The sequence below is a fragment of the Budorcas taxicolor genome, chromosome 17 (genome assembly GCF_023091745.1).
Source record: "Budorcas taxicolor isolate Tak-1 chromosome 17, Takin1.1, whole genome shotgun sequence".
NCBI lineage: Eukaryota > Metazoa > Chordata > Mammalia > Artiodactyla > Bovidae > Budorcas > Budorcas taxicolor.
In genome coordinates, this window is record NC_068926.1 from 18,442,152 (window position 1) to 18,465,204 (window position 23,053).

Genomic DNA, 23,053 nt, shown 5'->3' on the forward strand with positions numbered 1-23,053 from the left:
TTCGAAAGGGAGAGCAAAGGGGCAGGGGCCCTCGAAAGGAAAACAAATTGGCTGCTTGTGGAGGTCCAGTGTCAGACGTCAGAGGAATCTTGTTCCTTCAGACCCTGTGGGAAGGACCATGGCAACGAGGGCCCCAGTGGGTGAGGGAGCGAAGGAGACAGATGGGGAGATGGGCCCCCCCTACCCCATCAGATGAGAAGACAGAACAAATAGGTAGAAGCCATCATTTCCCAAAGCCCCGTGGAGATTTCTGAGTGCTGTAGACCAGACAGAGGGCCTCAGTGTTGTCTCTATAAAGGATAGGAAGATTTTTTTCCGAAGAGATTTTTTTCATTTGTTCAGAGGAGTCACCTAATTTCCAAGTTGCTGGTAAATAAAGCACGTTTTTTACCTGGGACCACCAACGTATTCTTCAGTCTTTGCAAAGGCTTGACTGGTTTTTTAGAGACTATTTTCTTAGAAATTCTACTGTGTAGTGCAGAAAACGCTACTCAACGCTCCGTGCCGTGCTGTGGTCAGTCGCTCAGTCGTGTCCGACTCTTTGCAACCCCGTGGACTATAGCCCACCAGGCTCCTCTGTCCCTGGGATTCTCCAGGCAAGAATACTGGGATGGTTGCCATGCCCTCATCCAGGGGATCTTCCCAACCCAGGGATCAAACCCAGGTCTCCCACGCTGTAGGCGGATTCGTTACCTTCTGAGCCAGCAAGGGAAGCCCAAGAATACTAGAATAGGTAGCCTATCCCTTCTTCAGGGGATCTTCACCCAACCTAGGAATCAAACCGGGGTCTCTTGCCTTGCAGGCAGATTCTTCACCAGCTGAGCTACCAGGGAAGCCCGCTCAGTGCTCTCTCAGTATAAAGTTGGGAAGGATATCCAAAAAAAGAGGAGATATATGTGTAGCTGATTCTCTTTGCTGTACAGGAGAAACTAGCACAACACTGCAAAGCAACTATACTCCAATAAAAATTAATTTTTTATACAAAAGGTTAAAAAAATTTTTTAACTCCCATCTCTAGATGAGATTTAAAAGATTGGTGGAATAAGTGTAATATCAACTATCTTGTGAAACTATGTGGTACCACTTCTGTTGTAGACAAGGTTTGGCACGAAAACTGAGAATGATTTTTCTGACTTTTTAAAAAGTCCATTAGAGGGCATAAGCCCACGAACAGCCTTGGTGGAAATGCTTAATCATGTTATGAATTCTACTTGTCATTAAAATCCTTTAATTGTGTTACCATCTAATTTTCCTTGGGCTTCCCAGGTAAGGAACCTGCCTGCCAAAGCAGGAGACATAAGAGACACAGGTTCCATCCCTGTGTTGGGACGATCCCCTGGAGGAGGGCATGGCAACCCACTCCAGTATTCTTGCCTGGAGAATCCCATGGACAGAGGAGCCTCACGGGCTTACCAGTCCATAGGGTTGCCAAGAGTCAGACACGACTGAAGTGACTTAGCACACTAACTTTCCTTATTCTTTGTCAGATCTGCTTGAAAAAAGTTAAATGAAACACGTAGCAGAAAGTATAAAGTTGGGGGAACCAGGGAAGGAAATACAAAAATGAAAAGGTTTCCTCTCAAAGTATTTTTGGGTGTATTTCCTGTTATTGTTTGGCATCTTCATCCCCAGGATATATTGTCAGAACTTCAAAAATATTCAAGGTATACACCTACCATCCTCCTCCCGCTTAAACAGGTGGTATGTTTAAAATACCATCTACTAAATTCAGATGTAAATAAATTCAGTTTTTCAAAAGTAGGGAGGACAAGGGAAACTGGAATGGTTTACACTCAAATTTTAAGCAGAGATCAATGTCTCTGCCAGACTTCTAGAGCCACGTGAGGGCAGAGGGAAAAAGAGGTCTGGAAGTGAACACGAGGGGCTGGGAACCGGTGGGCCAGGGAATAACCCGCGCTTCTGCACACAGCAAAGAACGCGTGCATTCTTATTCTTGCCAACATGAACCTTGCTGTTAAATTTGACTCTTTACTCTTTTTAAAAGTATTTATGTGTCCACCTGGCTGTGTGAGGTCTTTGTTGCAGCTCACAGGATCTCCTTCGCTGCATGCAGGCTTAGTAGCTACGGCATCCGGGCTTAGTTGCCTCACGACATTTGGGATCTCAGTTTGCTGCTCAGGGATCAAACCTGCATCCCCTGCATTGCAAGACCCCTTAACCACTGGACCACCAGGGATGTCCTTTGACTCTTTACTCTCATTCCCACTATCCGTAATGGAGTCTTGGCCACCACCTCCCCTTCAGGTCCTGGATGGATTCCCCCCAACCCTGCTTCCCCACTTCTCTCCTTTTGATGCATCCCCATTCTGATCGCCACTCTACCTGACACCAGCTTAATCATATTAGAGTAATCTTGCTATCGTTTTAGTCCCTCTAAGAGCCTCCTGTGTCTCGCTGGCTGTTGACTGAGTCAGCTGTCTGTGCCGCTCTCAGACCCGCCGGTGGTCAGACCCGCCCTGCCCCGTGTGGCTCTTCTCCCTTACACCCCAACACGTGCCTCCCTCCTCGTGCCTGACTGCTCCTTTCTTCTTCTCTGCCCCCTCAAATCTAAGTCTACACCAACACCGAAGCTCCCAGTCAAGTCCCCGCTTTATCCATGAAGTTCTTCTCTTGAGAATTTTAGGGCAGGTGGGTCCTGGGAGATCACCTGGGCAGGTGCCCTCATTTTATAAAGGAGAACATGAAGCTCAGAGATGTTCAGTGACTTGTCCTGAGTCAGACGATCCCTAGAAACCCCTGCCCCCTGTCCCTGCCACTTTCTGCCTTGTAACTGACCATCCCAGGTGTGGCCAGATGGGCTTTTTGGAAATCCTGCAGAACCAGGGCACCTGCCACAGTTTCAGCCTTGACAGGCTGGGATCGTCCTGGAGGTTTTCAGTGAAGGGGAGCTTTGTCCATCCACTGGGACTTGAGTATCCCTCCAGGAGCGAGGCCAGGGCTGCCTCTCTCTTAGATTCCACCCACAACACCTGCCATTTGCTGGGGCCCATGGGGACTCCTGGGGGCATTCAAAGCTATTTTAAAAGTGGGGTGTCATATCTGAATTGAAAGAAAACTTTAATGCAAACTATGCATTCCGCTCATGATGTTCTAGCACTTGGGCTGCGGGTGGAGGGTTTGTGGCATATGCTTGCTTTCTGAGTGGGTTTGCATTTTGGTTATGGAACAGTAGTGTCTTACTGTGCATACCATCAAAGCGCAGTTGTAAACACAACCTGTACCCATGTATTGGGGGTGTTTGATTAAGACGTCAGTTGTTTGCTCTTTTGCTTTGTTGGTTGGTTTGTTGGTTTTACCTGGATACTCTCGGAATAATGAAACCTGAGGCTGGGAACTGAACTGAAAATGCCCTTCAGGGTTGTACAGTGTTTTCTGGTGACAGGAGTAAGGCTCCACGTTCTTGAACCAGATCCTTGAACTTCCAGTAGGTTGGCAGCCTTGGCCATACATCTTACTGACCTCATCACCCTTCCTTATCCAAGTCCGTTAGCAGAAAGTGAATCAGAGTGGTCCAGAGCTCTCTTGCTTCCTACCCAGGGTGTGTGTGTGTCTAACTGTAGGATATATTCGGACTCTGTCCCCAGAGAGCCTCTGGGATGTGCTGAGAGGGAGGGGCACCGGCAACTGCCCCAGATGCTTCCATGGTGATGTGGCTGGGCCCAGAGGCAGGGGGATGGCATCCCCCACCCCCATGTTGTGGGTTATCTCTCAGCATCCCTTACAGTCAGGCCTCTGAATCCACGGGTTCCGAATCCAGAGACTCAACCAACCACAGATCAGAAATCTTCGGAGAAAAAAATCCAGGAAGTTCCAAAAAGCAAAACCTGAATTTACTGTGCCTGGAAATTATTGACATAGTGCTTACGTTGTGTTTGCAACTATTTACATACCATTTACATTATGTTCGGTGTTGTAAGTTATCTAGATATGATTTAAAGTATAGCGGAGGATTTAAAATACAGGTTATATGCAGCTACTGCACCATTTTATGTAAGGACTTGAGCATCCACGGATTTGGATATCCACAGGAGATCCTGGTACCCTGCGAATACCCAGGGATGACTGGGTGCATGGACTTCTATTCCTGAGGGCTTATGTTGACTGACTAATGGGAACTCAGGGGCAAAGAGCTTGGAAATTTTCTGCAACTGCATCCAAAAAGGATTGAAAGATTGGCCTTCTCAGCCTTTTTTACAAGCTTCTAAATATGAATTAAGAGGTAGTGTTCCCTGGGCCTTACATAAAAAGTAATCTTCAGTTAAAAAAAAAATTGAGCCCTAAGAACCTAAGACAAATAAAGAAGGGACTCTCCGTCTTACTGGCTTTTCCTGTGTGTCACATAATGGGGACATCAGACAGACGGAAAGTTGAATTCAGAGGTTTGCCACCCGTATCTCCCCACTATATATAAAGGTTTCCAACCATTCATACTTCATTCATCTCAGCTTCCAGAAAACATTTGGTTGACTTGGGAAGGATTTCATCATTTCTGATTGAGAAATACTGCTATTTTTTTTAAAATGTTGAACCAAGATGTGGGGTTTTATTTTATTTAGTGTATTTATTTTTGGCTCTGCTGGGTCTCCATTACTGCCCGTGGGCTTTCTCTAGTTGTGGCGAGCAGGGGCTACTCTCTAGAGGCGATACACAGGCTTCTCCCCATTACAGCAGCTTCTCTTGTTGCAGAGTACTGGCTTTAGGGCACGCAGGCCTCGGCAGATGGAACACTCAGGTTTAGTTGCCCAACCAGGGATTGAACGCATGTTCCCTGTATTGGAAGGCAGATTCTCAACCACTGGACCACCAGGGAAGTCTGAGAAATTCTTTATGAAGATAGAGGGGGGATAAAGAGGAAAAAGTAAAATAATTAGTTGGACCAGTGTAAAAGAAACTAAGCTTGTATATTAGAGAAATGATCAAAAGGTAAGGTAAGTCCAGAAATAGGCTTCTTAGTTTCCAGGCTGATAAATACCCTGAGCAGCAGGTTAGATCACCCTGTCCTACTTGAGCATCCATCATCCCGATCTTCCTGCTCTGACTTTAACCTCCTACAAGCAGACAACTGGGAGAGAAGACGCAGTTATGAAAGCTCTTAAAAGAGCCATCCGGGTTTAGGTGACGTGGGTGCAAGGATCACATGCATGTTTTAAAGGAACTGACCCGGATCTGGGAAGGGTAGTTGAGGGGGATATTAAGTCAGCTAAGCTAGAGGAATAATTAGCACAAGACACTTTGGGGGAAAGTGGGAAGGGGATGGGCATTTGGGATGATATTAAGGTAAGGGGCTCAGACCAGACTTTAGCTTCTGGTGGTGAAGAGTAAGGGCTTCCCAAGGGGGCCCTAGTGGTAGAGAACCTGCTTGCCAACACAGGAGACATAAGAAACTTGGGTTTGATCCCTGAGTCAGAAAGATCCCCTGGAGGAGGGCATGACAACCCACTCCAGTATTCTTGCCTGAACAATGCCATGAGATGAGTCTGGTGGGCTACAGTCCATAGGATCGCCAAGAGCTGGATACAACTGAAGCGACTTAACAGACACACACACGAGAAAGAGTAGGAAACTGGTGATACATACCAGATGTTGAAGCAAAACTACTTAGGCTTTTACAGGAGATATGCAGCCCATGACCCCCATCTTAGAAGGCTTCTGTAGCTGTTGCCAATTCAAATGGATTTACTCCTAACTAAAATGAAAGTTTCACATAAACTTCAACCTCATGCTAGTTTCTGGCTCCATATTTAGTTGTCAAATTAATTTTTATCCTAAGCAAAAGGTAGCCGTTTGTGAACATGGATTTTTTCCCTCTGTAAGGCTGGGGAACCGATCTGACCGTTAAGAAAGAACAGAATACGAGCTGAACATGCAGGCGCCTCGCTGTTACTCATATTGATGGTAATGATCGCAGAAATTTATCAGCACTTGCTTTGCCAAGCACTGTTGAATCATGCTACCTGGAGAAGTTTTGGTGAAATGCGTAAAAGTTTAAGAACTGTGGAAAGGATAAATTCTAATTGCTTCCAGATTCCTTTATCCAGGTTACTCTGTGTGTGTGTGTGTGTGTGTGTGTGTGTGCACTGTTGAATCATGCTACCTGGAGAAGTTTTGGTGAAATGCGTAAAAGTTTAAGAACTGTGGAAAGGATAAATTCTAATTGCTTCCAGATTCCTTTATCCAGGTTACTGTGTGTGTGTGTGTGTGTGTGTGTGTGTGTGTGTGTGTGTGTGTGTGTGCAAGTCAGAGGCTGCATTTACTGTGATGGACGAAACTCCCTTTGAGGCCCCTATTTCTTCTAAGACTATTTTTATCCCAGTCTGTCCCCAACTCTTCTCAAAGTTAACAAAAGACCTGGACCACTTTTAACTTTTGGAGTCATCAGGTATATTTACAAACTGAAGAAACACTAATAAGGTTTTTTCTTTTAAAAAAGAAACTGTTTGTTTGTTTGTTTTAAATTCTGGACTGTGTAATTATACCATTCACAAGATGAACACAGGACTGATGAAGACTATTAATTCATAATGGACTTGGTGCAGCCTGATCTAGTTACAGGATACAACTTCAGCCGTAAAATACGAGGCATCTTTCAGTCATGTCAGGGTTTCTCAGTGCCCCCCTGTAAAGCCTTGTATGAAGCCTATATCTCAGGCTCTTGGGCACTTCCCTGGTGGTTCAGTGGTTTAGACTCCACACTTCCACTACAGGGGCACAGGGTCAATCCCTGGTGAGGGAACGAACATTCCATATGCCTCACAGAGTAGCCAGAAAAAGAAAAAAAAACTATATCTAAGCCTCTAAACTCAAGGATCATGGTGGATGTAAGACCCAGGGCCCTATGGCCCCCATGCCCACCTGCCCATTGCCCTCCCTGACCCTGCATGAGCCCCCTCCTAGACTTGCTTCCTCTAAGAACCTGGTTCTCAGCCCGAATCTCTAAGTGTGTAAAGTACCAACCCGAGATTTCTAATGTGCCTCCTCTTTCTTCTCCTTTCCCATGGCCTCCCATAACCCCACCGCGGCGGCTGGCCTGGCTCTGCTTTCAGGAGTGTGGCAAGGGCCATCCTCCCCAGAGCCTCGCTGTGATCACACCTGGTTTGCCCAGAGACAGGTTGGACCATGAGAAACCCAGCAGAGTGGGCTGACACAGACCTTCCCTCCCCTCCTGGGGAGGGGGGAGACCAGGGGATGGCTTCATAGAAGTGGCTCTTCCCAGGCATTCTCATCTAGCAGCCCCGAGCCTCCCCTCCCATGGCTGCGGGGAGGACAGAGGACGTGACCAAGCCTCCTCTGCATGGCAAGCCCTCCAGCTCCAAGCCTTCCTTCCCTTCTTCCTGTCTTGTAGTGGCAGCCGCAGAGAGCGCCATTTGGCAGCGTGGTGGTACTGTTGTCTATAAATGGAAACACTGGCCTGACTCCCAGTATAACACAAGATAGGTCTCTGCAGCGGTTATGCAATCTGAGCTCTGATGACTTCATCGGAAGAGGGTGGGGGCAATGAAAGAGAAAGGTACAGGGTGGGGGAACAGTAGCTTGGGAGGAAAATTTTCCCAGGAGCTCACCTGAAGACAATGGAGACTCCTTTTTCCTCCCCTCTCGATTTTTAAATCAAGGCAACAAAAGCAGCAGACAAACGGGTAAAAAACCTCCTTCCTGGAGCCACTGACAAACCACTTGCAGTCCATGCAGCCCCTTGGACACAGGCGGTGTCCCCTGCTGTGGAGCAGGTCTCAAGCCCCTGCACTGGGTTTTCTGACAGCCCCGAGGAGGAGATAGCCTGTAGAGCTCCACAGTGACGTTCACTCATCTCTCCAAGTTCTTAAATTCTAAAGTCTGGGCTGGTTCTGGCCATGCTCTGTGGTCTCGAGCCTAGAATCGAAAAAAACTCCCGAAAGCAGGGTGGTGCCCCAAAGGAAAGTTTATCCAGGTGCATCAGAGAATTCTTGCAAGATGTCAGTCCCCTGGGAGCCTTCTCTGGGACTTGACGGCTCTTTGTTGAAGCAACGAAAACCTGCTTACTTGCTGAACCTGTAGCCAAAGCCAGTCTGTTCACGTTCAGGCCACGTCCAGGTGTGGACAGGAGACCTGCCCCTTAACAATGTCTGTTGAACAGCCCAGAGTGTGAGGTGGGCTCTGGTGGAAATAAGACACTAGAGCCCCTCTCAAACTCACTATACTCCTGGTCTGTGTAGCCTAAATAATCTTTTTTTTTTAATTGGAGGATAACTCCTTTACAGTGTTGCATTGGTTTCTGCCGTACGTCAACATGAATCAGCTATATGTGTCCCCTCCCCCTTAAGCCTCCCTCCCACCTCCCATCCGGTCCCACCACTCTGGGTCATCGCAGAGCACCAGGCTGCGCTCCCTGCACTATTCAGCAACTTCCCATTAGCTATCTGTTTCACACATGGTAATGTATATATTTCAATGGTACGCTCTCAACTCATCCCACCCTCTCTTTCCTCCGTTGTGTCCATAAATCTGTCTCTGTTCCTGCCCTGCAAATAGGTTCGTCACTATATTTTTCTAGATTCCATATATATGTGTTAATATACAATATTTGTTTCTTTCTGACTTACTTCACTCTGTATGTGCGTGCGTGCATGAGTGCTCAGCCGCTTCAGTCGTGTCCAACTCTTTGTAACACTGTGGACTATAGCCCTCCAGGTTCCTCTGTCCATGGGATTCTCCAGGCAAGAACACTGGAGTGGGTTGCTGTGCCCTCCTCCAGGGGATCCTCCTGACCCAGGGATCGAACCCGTGTCTCCTGCCTCTCCTGCATTGCAGACAGATTTTTTTACCACTGAGCCACCGAAGAAGCCCCTTCACCCTATATAACATAGCCTAAATAGTCTTAATGAGGTTTAGTTACTTTTGGGGAGGCAAGGAGGGTATATTATAGTTTAATGAATCCTCTAAATATTGGCCATTTATGTTGTTCCTTTTTCTTTTTTGCTACTCATGTGTGCCATTTTAAGATAAATCTTTGCACAAAGCTATGAATATTTCCAGGAAATGAGTCCTTTGAAATGGAATTTATGAATCTGATATACTCAAGTCTTTGATCACTCTGTCCCTCCACTCTGGAACCCAATTCCCTGTTGGCTAGCTGAGGCCTGCCAAGACATCACCTCTTCCAGGAAGTCTTCAGTCCCCTCCCAGGCAATCGGCTGTTCCCTGGTGAAAGGCCCAGAATTGTGGCTTATGCCACCTCCTCTTCAAAGATGTCATGAGTGGCTCAGGAACTAAGGGCTCCTCCCTCCCCACCAGAATTGTGGACTGCTTGAAAACAAGCAAAGAGACCCTTTTTTTCTTTGCTCTTTTAGGTCAATTTAAATACTTTATTTCTTTACAAAATGAGACTTTATAATATTTATTTGAAGCAATATGTTCATAATAGAAAATTTGAAGGAGTTTAAAAACAAAAATCACTTATAATCCCCATATAATATGATCGTTCTGTGGCTAGTTAGTAACTGCTTTTTCTTCCCCTCTTCAGTATATATTGTAACAGTTTGTATTATGTGATTAGATAGCCTGAGAAGGCATGATTTTTATTGGCTGCCTAGTATTCATGGTATGGATGTACCATAATTTATGTAATCAAGCTCCTATTGTTGCACACTAATGAACATTTAACCAATTTAGAGTTGCTTTGGTGGTGGAATTAATTACAACACAGGGATCAAAAGGACTCTATAATTTACATCAAAGGCAGAGGAAAAGCATAACTCTCAAAGTTGTGTTTCCACTGGAGGAATCTACGGTAACTATGTTCAAAGTACCGATAAGGACAAACGGTATTTTTGTTGTTTTTACCTGCAAGTAAGTCCTTGAAAGTCTGACCTTCTTATGGCTGATGGCACTCTCCCATCTTGCTCTGCATCGCCAACTTTAACCCTTTCTTTCATCTTCAGTGGAAGGTCCAGTAGCCTGGAGAAGCAGTCTGTGACAGGGTTATCTTTTTCCCTCCTCTCTAGTCAAACATGATCTTGATCCCATACAACTCACCACAGACACTCAGTTCAGTTCAGCAAATACTCTGTTGCAGCTGTGGACCTAGCTCTGTGCTGATGCTGGGAACGTGCGTGCGTGCTCAGACACTTCAGTCATGTCCAACTCTTTGCAACCCTATGGACTTTAGCCCACCAGGCGCCTCAATCCATGGGATTCTCCAGGCGAGTATACTGGAGTGGGTTGCCGTGCCCTTCTTCAGGGGATCTTCCTGACCCAGAGATTGAGTCCTGGTCTCCTGCATTGCAAGCAGATTCTTTTCCGCTGCGCCACCAGGGAAGCCTCGGTGCTGGGAGACCCATAATGAAATCTGTAGACCTTGCAGGAGTGTTGCCATAAGGTAATATCCTACCAGAAAATTCCCACTTATACGCATTTAAAAGGGCTTCCCTAGTGGTTCAGCAGTACAGAATCTGCCTACCGGTGCAGGAGACCCAGGATATGTGGCTTCCATCTCTGGGTCAAGAAGATGCCCTGCAGAAGGAAATGGCAACCCACTCCAATATTCTTGCCTGGGGAAATCCTGTGGACAGAAGAGCCTGGCAGGCTATAGTTCATGGGAGTCACAAAAAGTCAGACACAGCTTAAGCAACAACAACAAAGCATGTGGAAAGTTGGAACTTCATACCTCTCCACCCGTTACTTAGTAAAAAAATAGTGGTACAATCATGTATACATACCATGATCATGAGCATGGAAAATATATTATTGTACTGGGCTGGAAGCTGGGAAGAAACATAGAAACACATCAAAACATGGTTGCCTGTGAGTGTTAAAAATGGAAGTTGCCTTTTAAAAATACTTTTAGAAAATACATTTTTTAATATTTATTTATCTGGCTGCACCAGCTCTTTGTTGCAACAGGCAGGATCTTAGCTGCAGCATGTGAACCATTAGTTGTGGCACGTGGGATCTAGTTCCCTGGATGGAACCCAGGCCCCCTGCATTGAGAACATGGAGTTTTAGCCACTGAACCACCAGGGAAGTCCCCTTTCAGACGTTATTTTTAAATTTTCCCAGTGATTGTGGGGAGGGTGAAAATCGGCAAAACATGTATTTGTTAAAGAGTCAAACGTGTGAGTAGGAATGCCATCCTGCTCACTAAGAACCTAGAAAGAAAATCAGGTTTAAAGTCTTAGACCTCATTATCCTAGGAATTAAGCTAGAACCAGAGACACAGCACTTCCTTCACCCTGACTTTCTAAAGCTGCATGATCAAGAAGTCATAGCAATAATAGTGATAACAAGCTACGTGTTATGTGGCCAGGATCATGCCAGTCACTGGACCCTGGAGTTTCTACCCAAGCCTATTGGGTTCCTCCACTGCTCCTTCTTAAAAGCCGAACAAAGAACTTTCCTGCATCCATTTAAACAGACTTAGCATTGCACCCCCAAGTTACTGTCCTGTGCATGATAAGCTTGCTAAATTGGTAAACTACCTCAAAACTCAGTCATCTTGGTGACTTACCCACATCATAAAACAAACTTTTTTATACAAACTTCCTCAGTAATCTGCTGAAACAGAGGCGTTTATATGGGGTGGGTCTATTGGGGCACTGCTATGAATGTATTACAAGCAACTCTCCAAACCCACAGTGAAAAATTATTCTGGACAAGGACAAAGAAAGTCTTTAAAAGAAGCCACCATCCTGAAACCAAGTTTCTGCCCTGACACTTGATCAACTTCAAAGAGAATTCTAAGGTTTTATTTTATTTTGTTTCTTCCTTCCATTTCTGGTTGAATGGGCTAATCTTATGCCCTTTCTTTAAATGTCAAAGTTGATACCACAAAGGCATCCTAATTTTGGGTATCAGGCAACATATAAAACATGATGTATATTTTTGTGCTCTTTCAGCTTCATCCTTTGATCCCAATAGAGTGTCTACCTTTTGCTTCTATTCCCATCCCTCTCCCCCACCCCCCTCCTTCCCATTTCTCTTTACTCCAGAGCCCTCTTGGGTGGTCTGCTCAATTTAGACCAGATGCACATTCTGGTCAGTGGAAAAGTCAGAATCCCAAAGACTATGGGACATCAGGCAAGTTACTTAACCTCTCAGAGACTCAGATTTTTTTTGTTTTAATCAACAAAATGAGTTTGATTACACAGATGAAAACACTCATACAGTAAGGTACCCCATACATGCTAGCTGTCTTCTATTGTTGCTTTGGGTCTTTTTCATGTCTGAAGAGGGAACTTTCCTCAAATCTTAGCTTTCCTACTGTCTATAGACCAGGAGACAGGAAGCCTAGTGGCGTTTGATGCTTTCTCCCTGAGCAAAGGAGTTGAACTGGCCTCACCCATTCCTGGATCTTGGCTGCTCCTCAGCCTTCACAGCAGAGCTGCAGGAACACTGACCTTTCTGGAAGAATCACAGCTTAGGCTTTTTTTCCAGAATTCTTAAGCTTATACTGCCTGCACAGCCCTCTGAAAATTAGAGAGCTCTGTTCCAACTGCAGAAGAATTTGCAATAGAAACCTAAGTAGCTCAGCACTCTGACTTGCTTTGGAAAGTACAGGGTTTGTCATCTAATCAGGGCACAGACAGTGCTGATACCCCAGGTTGCAGTCGGTGCTCATACGCCAGGATTATTTGCCCCAGTGAGTCTCAAAATATGGGGCATCGTGGTGATGGGAGTGTGTTTTCAGTCGCTCAGTTGTGTCTGACTCTTTGCAACCCCATGGACTGTAGCTGGCCAGGCTCCTCTGTCCATGGGATTCTCCAGGCAAGAATGTAGGAGTGGGTATTCATTCCCTTCTCTGGGGGATCTTCCTGACCCACGGATCAAACTCAGGTATCCTGCATTGCAGGTGGATTATTTAACAACATCTGGGCCACCAGGGAAGCTCTGTGGTTATCCTAGGGCATGTTAAATTGCACCCAGAGACTCTTGTTCTGGAGACCTGGGGTAGAGTCTGAAAATTTGCATTTCTAAGGAGCTCCCAGGTTATGCTAATGATGCTGGTCCTAGAACCACACTTTGAGAACCCCTGGTTTAGCCCATCATGGTTCCCCAACAGCACACCCTACACTGAAAGTAGAAGAGGTTTTAGCTCCTTCTTAGCCATTTTCTCTCTATAGCTCATTCATCCCCAGAGTTTCCTTTGTCGAGGGAGGATTCCTACTGGATATGATTTCCATTTGAGGAGGTGGGAGTAGAGACCAAGCAGTCAGGTGGCCTCCTGAGCCTGAGAATGCCAGCTCACCACCCTGAGCCCCGGGGAGTCCACCCAGCTCCGCAGTGGGTGTCGGATTCTGACACGAAACTGCTGAACTCCTTCCCAGCAAGTGTGGTGTTCTGCGTGAAAAGTCAGCTTCCACATTTGAAAAGACTCTCTCTTCCTGAAACTTAAAACTTGACCAGTACCTTTGCAGGAGAAAGCACTCCCGAGAGTGGTGATAGGTTGGACACAGAAGCGGCGTGACGTATAAAATCTAGACAAAATTCCATTTGGGCTTTTTGGGTTTTTTTTTTTAATTACATGACCCGCTTAAGTGTGTGTGTGAAAAGCACAGATTTGTTTTCTGAGACATGCTTTTTGTTTCTATATTAATTTTACTTTTCCCTACCGTGAACAATCCTCCTGCCTCCCCCCATTTCCTCCAGCACCCGCTTCCTTCCCAATGACGCTCGGCTAGGAGAGGGTGGCGAAATGCGCCCGGGAGCACGCAGCGATCTCACCCGCTGCGTAGCGGCTCTCAGGCCGACGACCTGGGGGCCCCTGGGCGGCTCTCCCGGTCCCCTCGGCCCCCCGCACTGCCCCTGCCCGCGCCCGGACCTCCCGGTCGGTTTCTTTGTTAAGAACGCCTGCGCGGAGAGGCATCTTCTGCCCTTCAGGGGCGCACGGGTTCCACTCCTGACTTCTCAGTCCCCTAAGGGCTTGTAAGCACAGAGGCTCGAGTCGAGAGGCTAAATTACGCCCCAGGAGGCTTCTTAAGTAAAATCCTAAATTTCATTTAGGCTCTTCGTAAGCCCTTCGATGGCGAAGCCACTAAGCCCAGGCTCGCACGCCCCCAGCGCCGCCCTCCCCGCACCGGCTTCTTGCAGGCTGGGTTATGGGGGAACCGTGTCCCTCTCAGATGGTCCGCCCCTAGCTCTGGGGTACGCCACTGTCCCTCCCCTCTCGGGTCGCCACCGCCCCCATCACCTCCCCCAACTCCCGGCCCTTCCGTTTCCTTGCATAGCCTCCCCCAACCCCCACTTGAAATCTCCCTCCCCTCGGGCTGGAAGCAAAGTCGGTAATAAGAAACCAGTTCAGTGTCAGTCGGAGAGAGGGGGTAGATAACCCCAGAGATACACGGCAATGGAGAGAGAACTCGTTTTGTGTAAAGAGGGCCTCGAGTCACCAGGGAATTCCTGGATTGTCTTGGGCTGTCGTGTGTGATGTCCATCACGCCGTGCGAACACCATCTGCTCGGTATTATGCTCTCAGTTGCCAGGCTACCTGCTGTACGGAGTAACACTTGACTGCCTGGCTCCGCGCTCGCAGCGTTAGCCCAGACGCGCCGGGCGGGGGGACCGGTGGGGGAGAAAGGCGAGTCATGATTAAGCCATCTGCAGGCTGGGGGCGGGGGGACACGCCGCGCGGGCGGAGCGGGCGGGCTGGCAGCGAGGACCGGGCTGACACCACCATCTGCTGGGGCAGAGACAGAACAGCAGCTGTTCCTTGTTCCCCCCCGCCCCACCTGAACACCTGAAAAAAGGCTGAAGCCCTGAGCACCCTCCAGCCAGTTCTCCACTGAGGGCCCCCACCCCAGTCTCCATCACCACCCGCAGCCTCCCTTCCAAGGAGCCGGCAGTCTCTGGTTCACCGCCAGCAACCCCAGCCCTTCTCACCCGAACACTATGCATTTCTTGAAAAAACGTAAGAGACATAAAGCTTCCCTGTGCACAGATTTATAAATAAACAGCTGGCTGCTCTTAAGAGATATTTTTACCACAGCTGTTTTTTGAAGTAGAAAACGGCCTCTTACGGAGGGAGGTAGGGTGTTTTTTATACCTCCTACCTCTCTCTCCAGCCCATAGAAAATTGCTAAGATTTTTTTCCTGGAGGAGAAGATACGTAAAATAGATTCATTGGTTTTGATGCCCACCCCCTCCTGTATTTTACTGAAGAGTGAGAGCTTTGGGAAATAATGAAGATCTATGTAGTCAATTGGATTTCTTGAGAGGAAGAGATGGAATTAAGATTCTGGGTGGAAGGCAAGGGAGGTCGTTGAGCAGGGGATGGAGTGGAGAACAAGCTAGTAATTAAAACTAAAAATACTGCATCACTTGGCTTCAAGGCATTACATTTCTGGTGACGAAAGCTCAGCCTGGTTTTCTCTAATTGCACACACAGTGTGTGTCCTCCTTAGAAACAAGAGCTGTGGCTTGAAATCCTGAAATTCGGCAGACTATTGCTCGTTAAGAACTCTTAGGCTGGAGGTTAAAAGCCACCATGTCATGTGAAACAGCTAATGGCCTCAGCCAGCTCAATTTGTAAGGTGAGTCACTTGGCGCAGCTTCACACTTGGCATGCACACCTAAGGCTGGGGCCCTAGTGTCACTCACCCACTGTTGAATGCAGCAGAACTGGTTGGGAGAGGTGTATCAACCTGGGCTCACAGATGTTTCCTATGGAAGGGAGTCCTTTAAAAATGCACATAGCCCTCCTGCCTCTCGGGGTTCCATTCAAGTCGCTGCAGGGAAACCGGTCTTCAGGTCTTCAGTGAGAAACCTGAAAGGAAAATCTTTGAGAGGGAATCATTTGGGGAAATACAGAATCCTGGGAGGTAATAACCAAACTTTCCCTTTGGGAAGGGTTTTTCTCACTGTGCTTTTGAAGTACAGCACCACCCCCAGCCCCATCTGAAAGTAGAGCATTCCTATGAAATCTTTTCTAAGCCGAAATGGCCTGCAGTGAGTAAGCAAACACCTTGGGACACATCTTGCCAAGAGTGTGCAGAATAAATAGAGATAAAACACAGATGCTCACAGAGTTCAAAGCTGTGGCGACTTGATGCAGAGATGCTGACTGTAGTTCCTGGGGGAGGAGCTTGGTGGCGCCACTCTCACAGCTGGGGGTGCCTGCTGTCTCTATAATCACTCTCTGCAAAACTGAACACTCATGATATTTTAGATTTTCACCTTTTTCTATAAACTCTAAAATCCTCTTCAGATGTCTCCTGGTTAGCAAAACCAGGTACTAGTGTAGGTCTTCTGTAAAAGCTACGTGGCATAAAGTGAACTTTTGAAAAGTGGGTGATACCTATATTTATTTTTGGTCCAGGAAGACAGGGACTAGAAGAGCTGAGATGAATCTACATCCTCACCTCATTTGCCTCTCCCTTCCTTTCTGGGTGGAGAGGAGGCTGGGAAAGCAACTCATCACTACTTACCGCTTCTGGGCAAGCTCACCAGGTACTTGTGGGCTGATCTCATAGGACAAGAATACCTCAAAGTGCACAAAGATAAACGGGGCCAGCCCACACCAGACCTCTCATAAAATCAAGCTGAAGAAAACTTGATCTCCCCTTGGGTCTCATTTTCTTTTCCCACTGTCTCCTCCTTATCAAAACTGGAGATTTCAAATATGCTTAAATACTCAGAAAAAAAAAAAAGCTGTATATCTGTATTTTTGCTGATTGGTTAACTGTCTGTTGTGTGAATTCCTTTGTTAAAGTGTTAAGTCAGTTGGCCATTTGTCTCCAAAGGTGGCAAGAAACAGCTTTATCCCACTGGAAGAAAGGGTTTGGAAAACAGGAGGCAAGTTTAGGGGGAAAAGAAGAGAGTAAAATATCTTGACCTCTGCAGGGATTAGTGTTAAAGTAAACTTTTTGGTAGCATAAAATTCCAGCCATTGTTGACTATGCCATATTTTCATTAACATAAATATTTCATAACTCTACCTTTTCATTGTCTATGTACAGAGAAAATACACAAGGACAATAAGTTTTAACTTCAGCAACATCACACTTGCATTTGAAAACTAGAGCACAGTGTATTTGTGGGACAGAAACTGTATATTTAGTTTACAAGCAATTCTTAGGCGCACTCTTGGCACCATGGACCCATCGTCCAGGAAAAACCTGTGCTTATGGAAAGAACACTGAATTTAGTCTCAGAATCAATGTTTCAGTTCTATGAGTGCTGATTCTTCCATTTACTAACTGTGTGGCCTGGGTCACCACACTAACCAGAGCTTTTTTAAAAATATTTTTTAAAATTTTATAGAAGTATAATTGATTTACATTGTTGTGTTTCATTTCTGCTGTATAGCAAAGTGACTCATAAATATATATACACACACACATTCTTTTCATGTTCTTTTCCATTATGGTCTGTTACAGGGTATTATATCCAGTTCCCTGTGCTATACAGTAGGACTTTATCCATATATATGCTTATCCATCCTATATATAATAGTTTGCGTCTGCTAATCCCAAACTCCCAGTCCCTCCCTCCTCAACCACTCTCCTCTTGGCAACCACAAGTCTGCTCTCTGTATCTGTAAATCTGTTTTTGTTTCATAAATATATTTATTTATGTCACATTTTAGATCCTACGTGTAAGTGATATCATATGGTATTTGTCTTTCTCTGCCTGACCGACTTGGTCTGATAATCTCTAGGTCCGTCCAGGTTGCTGCAGGGGCTAATATTTCGGTCCTTTTTGCCACTGAGTAGTATTCTGTTGTATATATGTGTCTCGTCTTTATCCACTCATCTGTTGATTTAGGTTGTTTAGATTTAGGTTGCTTCCATGTCCGGGCTATTGTGAATAGTGCTGCTATGATCATAGGGTTGCATGTATCTTTTCAAATTACAGTTTTATCTGGGTATATGTCCAGGACTGGGATTGCTTGATCATATGGCAACTCTATTGTTAGTTTAGCACTACTAACTCAACCTTCTTAAGCTGTTGTTACCTGGATGAGAGGAGGAGTGGGTTTTTGTTTGTTTGTTTTTTGTTGCTTGTTTTGTTTTGTTTGGGTACTGGAGGGAGGGAAGAAGATCCAACACAATTCTATATTTTGAAAGGAAATTCCCCTCAGGGTTGACTGTATTGACACTGAAGAAGAAAAGTGAAAAGAGGACAAATATTAAAATCCAGTTTGCAGTTTTTCATTTAGGATGGCTCAGAGGAGGCAGATAAAATTCATGTTCACAAAGCAGGCTTGTTAAATGCATTAATGAAGGAATGCATTAATAATGATGGAAATACCATGGCAAATAGAGGTAATATATAAAATTTGATAACTACTAAACATCCATTTAAGGTGGTCACTTTTGTGTGTACATCTTTATAACCTTAATTTCCTTCACTACGTATATCTGGGACTAATAACCAGCGTGACAAACTGAGTATCTAGATTTTACAGTGAGGAAGTCTTTCTTAAAAATCCAGTCTAACTGCCTAAAAAATGTTTGATGTAGATTTATTCACATTTGCCTCTCCTGATCTAAGTTTCATAACTGTCTCTCACAAAATGACTGTGTATGTCCTTATATGTGTATCCATTTAATTTGTATACTTCTCAGACAGCAGCTTCTCTTTGTTCAGATTAATTTCTTGAAACTTGAGTGAATTAAAGGGAATCGTTCTGCAGAATGGGCTTCCCTGGTGGCTCAGAGGGTAAAGTGTCTGCCTACAATGCAGGAGACTGGAGTTCAATCCCTGCGTCGGGAAGATTCCCTGGAGAAGGAAATGGCAACCCACTCCAGTATTGTTGCCTGGAGAATCCCTTGGACGGAGGAGCCTGATGGGCTACAGTCCATGGGGTTGCAAATAGTTGGACACGATTGAGCGACTTCACTTCACACTTTTCTGCAGAATGATCAGATAATACTTTGCCATTACAAGGTGTGCTTGGTAGAATGAACAGGAAAGGAAGCATCAAGAAACTACATCTTATGGCCACACACCTACTTTTCCCATCAGCTGTTTTTTCCCGATGGTCTACACCGTTGGGCTCTTACTTCCCCTCTGAGCACAGTCTCGGAGGAGTCACCTGGGCTGTGTATGAAGGGCTCCCTATCTCCTGTTCTTTAAGGACTGGTCCTTAAAAGTTGACATCCTTTGACTGACATAATTATTGAATCTAGAGACCCAGTTCAAGCCCCAACATTTAAATTATCTCAGACACCTGAGACTCAATTCTGTTTTTAAAGATGTTAGGAGATTCCATATCTTTGGTCAGTGTAACACATTCCTAATTCTCCCCATCAACAACTCTCACTAGCAGGATCTTTTTTGCATATGTCAGAGCTTTCAAATGTCACAATTAATTAGAATTTCATCAAATAGCAGTTCTGCTGATTAATCAATTCCAGCAGCATTCTATAAATGTCTCTCCTACTAAGTAGCCCATTTTGGCCAGGCAGGCAGTAAAGATGAAGAGGTGGTCAGGCTGCCTCATATCAGACTGAAAATGAGCCCCACCTGAGGGCTTATTCCTTTCTTTGGAGGAACACTTACGGTTAGCTGAAAATGCAATTCTTATTCTTTAGCCAATTCTATCAGAAACAGGGGCTTCCCAGGTGGCTCAGTGGTAAAGAATCCTCCTGCAATACAGGAGATTTTAGAAACATGGGTTCCATTCCCCAGTTGGGAAGATCCCCTGGAGTAAGAAATGGCAACCCACTCCAGTGTTCTTGCCTGGAAAAAGCCCCTGGACAGAAGAGCCTGGGTGGCTACAGTCCCTGGGGTCACAAACAGTTGACTCGACTTAGTGACTAAGCAGCAACAACATCAGAAACAGACTGGACCTGGCCTCAGACTCCGCAGAGCCGTTACTGGCCCCCTCTAGCCTCTCCAGCCCACTGTGTTAAGAGATTGGAGGACCGCTGTGTCCTGTTTATGGAAATGTAATATGTGCCACTAGGGATCCCGTAGGGAGGGAATACCCCATGCGCCATCCCCCTGTGCTCTGGTTCAGATGTGAAGTCACCACATTCACTTCTTTTCTCTCTTCTCTTCCCTTCTCTCCCTGTCCTCCCAGGAGCAGCACCCAGTGGGGCTTCCCCGGACCACGGGCCCCATGCAGTCCTCTGTGCCCCCAGGCTCAGGGGCCATGGTCTCCAGAGCGGGGCCTGCGGGGCCAGGCTTCCTGGGCAGCCAGCCCCAGACAGTCCTCATGAAGCAGATGCTCATTGACCAGCGGGCCCAGCTGATGGAGCAGCAGAAACAACAGTTCCTGCGGGAGCAGAGGCAGCAGCAGCAGCAGCAGCAGATTCTCACAGAGCAGGTAACTCATGCCTATGGCGGGCTTCCTGCAATTCGCAAACGTTTCTTCAGGGCCTGGTGTTCGCAAACGTTTCTTCAGGGCCTGGTGTCTGAACGAGTCTCAGGTCTCGTCCTCCAGCAAGAAAGTCACTGGCCAGCACTTCCCAAGACTACAGAAGAGCCTGCAGAATGTAGACCTTTCCATTAGTTAGGTTTTTTTCTTCGAATGCATTGGTTTGTTCTGAAAAGACAGGCTTCAGCCATGCATTTGAAGACCCCCTTGCCAGAGACCTGTCTTCAAGTCTGGCTTTTTGCTTCTGGTACCGGGGTCTGTGGAATCAGCATGTGGGTGGTGGGGGTAGAAGGGAGCTGGCTTACATTCTTCATAAATTCTGATATTCCCAGCGGGAAGAAAAAAGAAAATAATTCAGAGAACTTTGTTTCTTGGAGGAAAGAGTCAGAAGGGGGGATTGAGAAGAATTCTCACAGCGTTGGTCATGAACAATGGAACGGGAACAATTGCAGAATAATAGGGCCCACAGAACTACTTGGAAACCTGAACTCCGGGTCACAGAAAGGGTGCAAACTTGAGAAAAATTCCCAGCAGCTTTGAAAACAGCTCAGGAAATCTTTGAGTTAAAGGCCTAACACAGAGAAAGCTTTACCTGAGGCGTGTTTGACCACCGTTGACACATAATTCCTCCAGCTTTGAAAGGAAGCCTTGCTGTGGGCTGCCCCTCTGAGTTTCAGTGTGTTTTGTTTTTCAAGAGGCCCTTGCCTTCTTTCGTGTTATCCTGAGAGAGGCCTGAGATCCTCCATCTAGGCCGTCCCTAGATGGCTCCAGTGGGGGGGGTCTGAACCATGCATCTTGCCCTTCTATTATAGGAATCCTGAGGTTATCATCTAAGGCTCAAGGTCCACAGTTACCCTTCTAGAATGTTCCTAATAGGATCAGAATTTTGGACATTTATCAAGCATCCTCCACCACACCATATCTATACACGATGCCGTGTAGGACCAGGGGCACATTGAGGTCCTTAGTGACCAAGAGCAGCATTCAAAGTAACACCAGTCATCCCCCCAAACAGAAAAATTGTACTGTTGAGCACAGTTCACTTAGGTTCCCTTTTTCGCTTTTGTTCTTGAACAGCTGTGTAATTATCTCCCTTTTTACCGAGGTTAGTCAGCCACCTGGCAGCTCTTGTACAAACAAACCTCTGTCCCTCTCACCCTGCGGAAGGTGTGTGACAAGGAGCCACACTGATGTCTCTCAGACAGTGATAAATGGGGCTACCGAGGGGAACGAGGGGAAGCTGGGCTTTGCAAACCCTCCCCTCAGCCAAGCCTAGGAAATTTCACATGTGCCTGATCCTTTAAGAGACTGTCTTTGATGGGTATGCTATGACCGTGGCACAAAGGGGAGTCGGGGTAACCAGGCCAAACTTGGCTGTGCCAGGCCAGAGGAGTCCCCACTCAGTGAGACCAGCCAAGCCCAGGAATGAGGAAGGAGGTGGAAGGAAGAAGAGCCACCGAGGATGGTGCCCACCGACCACGGGGCGAGAGTGCGGGACCCTGCAGAACCCAGGACACAGAAGACAGACATAGGGCTCCTCAGAAAAGCTGGGAAATGAGAAACTGCAAGAGAAAAAGAGAGAGAGGGTGTGTAATTCCTTAATGACTGTGTGTACCAAGAGCTGAGGAGGGACCAAGGAAAGAACAATTTACTCTGGGCCACATCTTTTGCTTCTGGTATGATTCTGGGAAAAAAAAAACACCGCTTCACCTCTCTCATCTGCCAAATAGATTTCCCTATTTCCCAGCCTTCTTCCTGATGTTCTCATGAGTCACGTGTATAAAACCCTTAGGAAACAGCACAAGGCGGGGCTCTGTCACATGACCCTGGTGTCACGGAATGCGACTAAGAGCTGCAGCTGTCCTGTGGGACTGGCCAGAACTGAGGCAGGGGGATGGAGCACACCGCCTGCACCTGGGGACAGTGCTTATCGATGCACCTACCTGGGGGTCTACACTCTCGAGGATGAGTGTGGCCATATCAACGCCAAGCTGATTTTCTTGGAACCTACAGCAGCAGAGAAAGTATCCTGCTGCTGCTGCCGCTAGGTCGCTTCAGTCGTGTCCGACTCTATGCGAGCCCATAGATGGCAGCCCACCAGGCTCTCCCGTCCCTGGGATTCTCCAGGCAAGAACACTGGAGTGGGTTGCCATTTCCTTCTCCAATGCATGAAAGTAAAAAGTGAAAGTGAAGTCGCTCAGTCGTGTCCAACTCTTAGCGACCCCATGGACTGCAGCCTACCAGGCTCCTCCATCCCTGGGATTTTCCAGGCAAGAGTACTGGAATGGGGTGCCATTGCCTTCTCCAAGAAAGTATCCTAACATTTTCAATTTTGCCAGCAGCATACTGGGAACACATGGGTTTCCCCGAAAGAACATGGGAGGGAAAACAGAAAGATTGGGGATCTTGCATGTCTTTGGGAACATTCAGATGGTTCTCAGTGGACTTAGAAATCAGAACAGAGCAAGTAGAAACCAGGTGTGAATTAACATTTAATGCATGTTTCTCAGAGCGCAGGGCGTGTCAGCTGCCATCCGTTCACGAAGGTTCATTGGAACCTGGAATTTTAGATCTGAAAGAAATGTTAATCATGAAGTCTCTTCATTTTACACATGAGGGAAACTGAGGCAGGGGAAGCTTACATGATTTTTTTTTTTCTTTTTTTTGAGCTTGCAGAGCCAGCGAGAGCCAGAGACTGGTCTGGCACCTTGGGCCCCCTGATTCCTGACCCACAACCCACCA

General features: G+C 46.5%; 1 protein-coding gene across 1 annotated transcript in view; it reads left to right on the forward strand.

The window, feature by feature from the left end:
- MAML3 (mastermind like transcriptional coactivator 3) overlaps positions 1 to 23,053 on the forward strand; it is a 450,680-nt gene that overhangs the window by 418,703 nt on the left and 8,924 nt on the right. Inside the window, exon 3 of the mRNA XM_052654854.1 lies at positions 20,015 to 20,260. Coding sequence (XP_052510814.1) covers positions 20,015 to 20,260 — 246 coding nt within the window. The remainder of the gene's footprint in view (positions 1 to 20,014; positions 20,261 to 23,053) is intronic.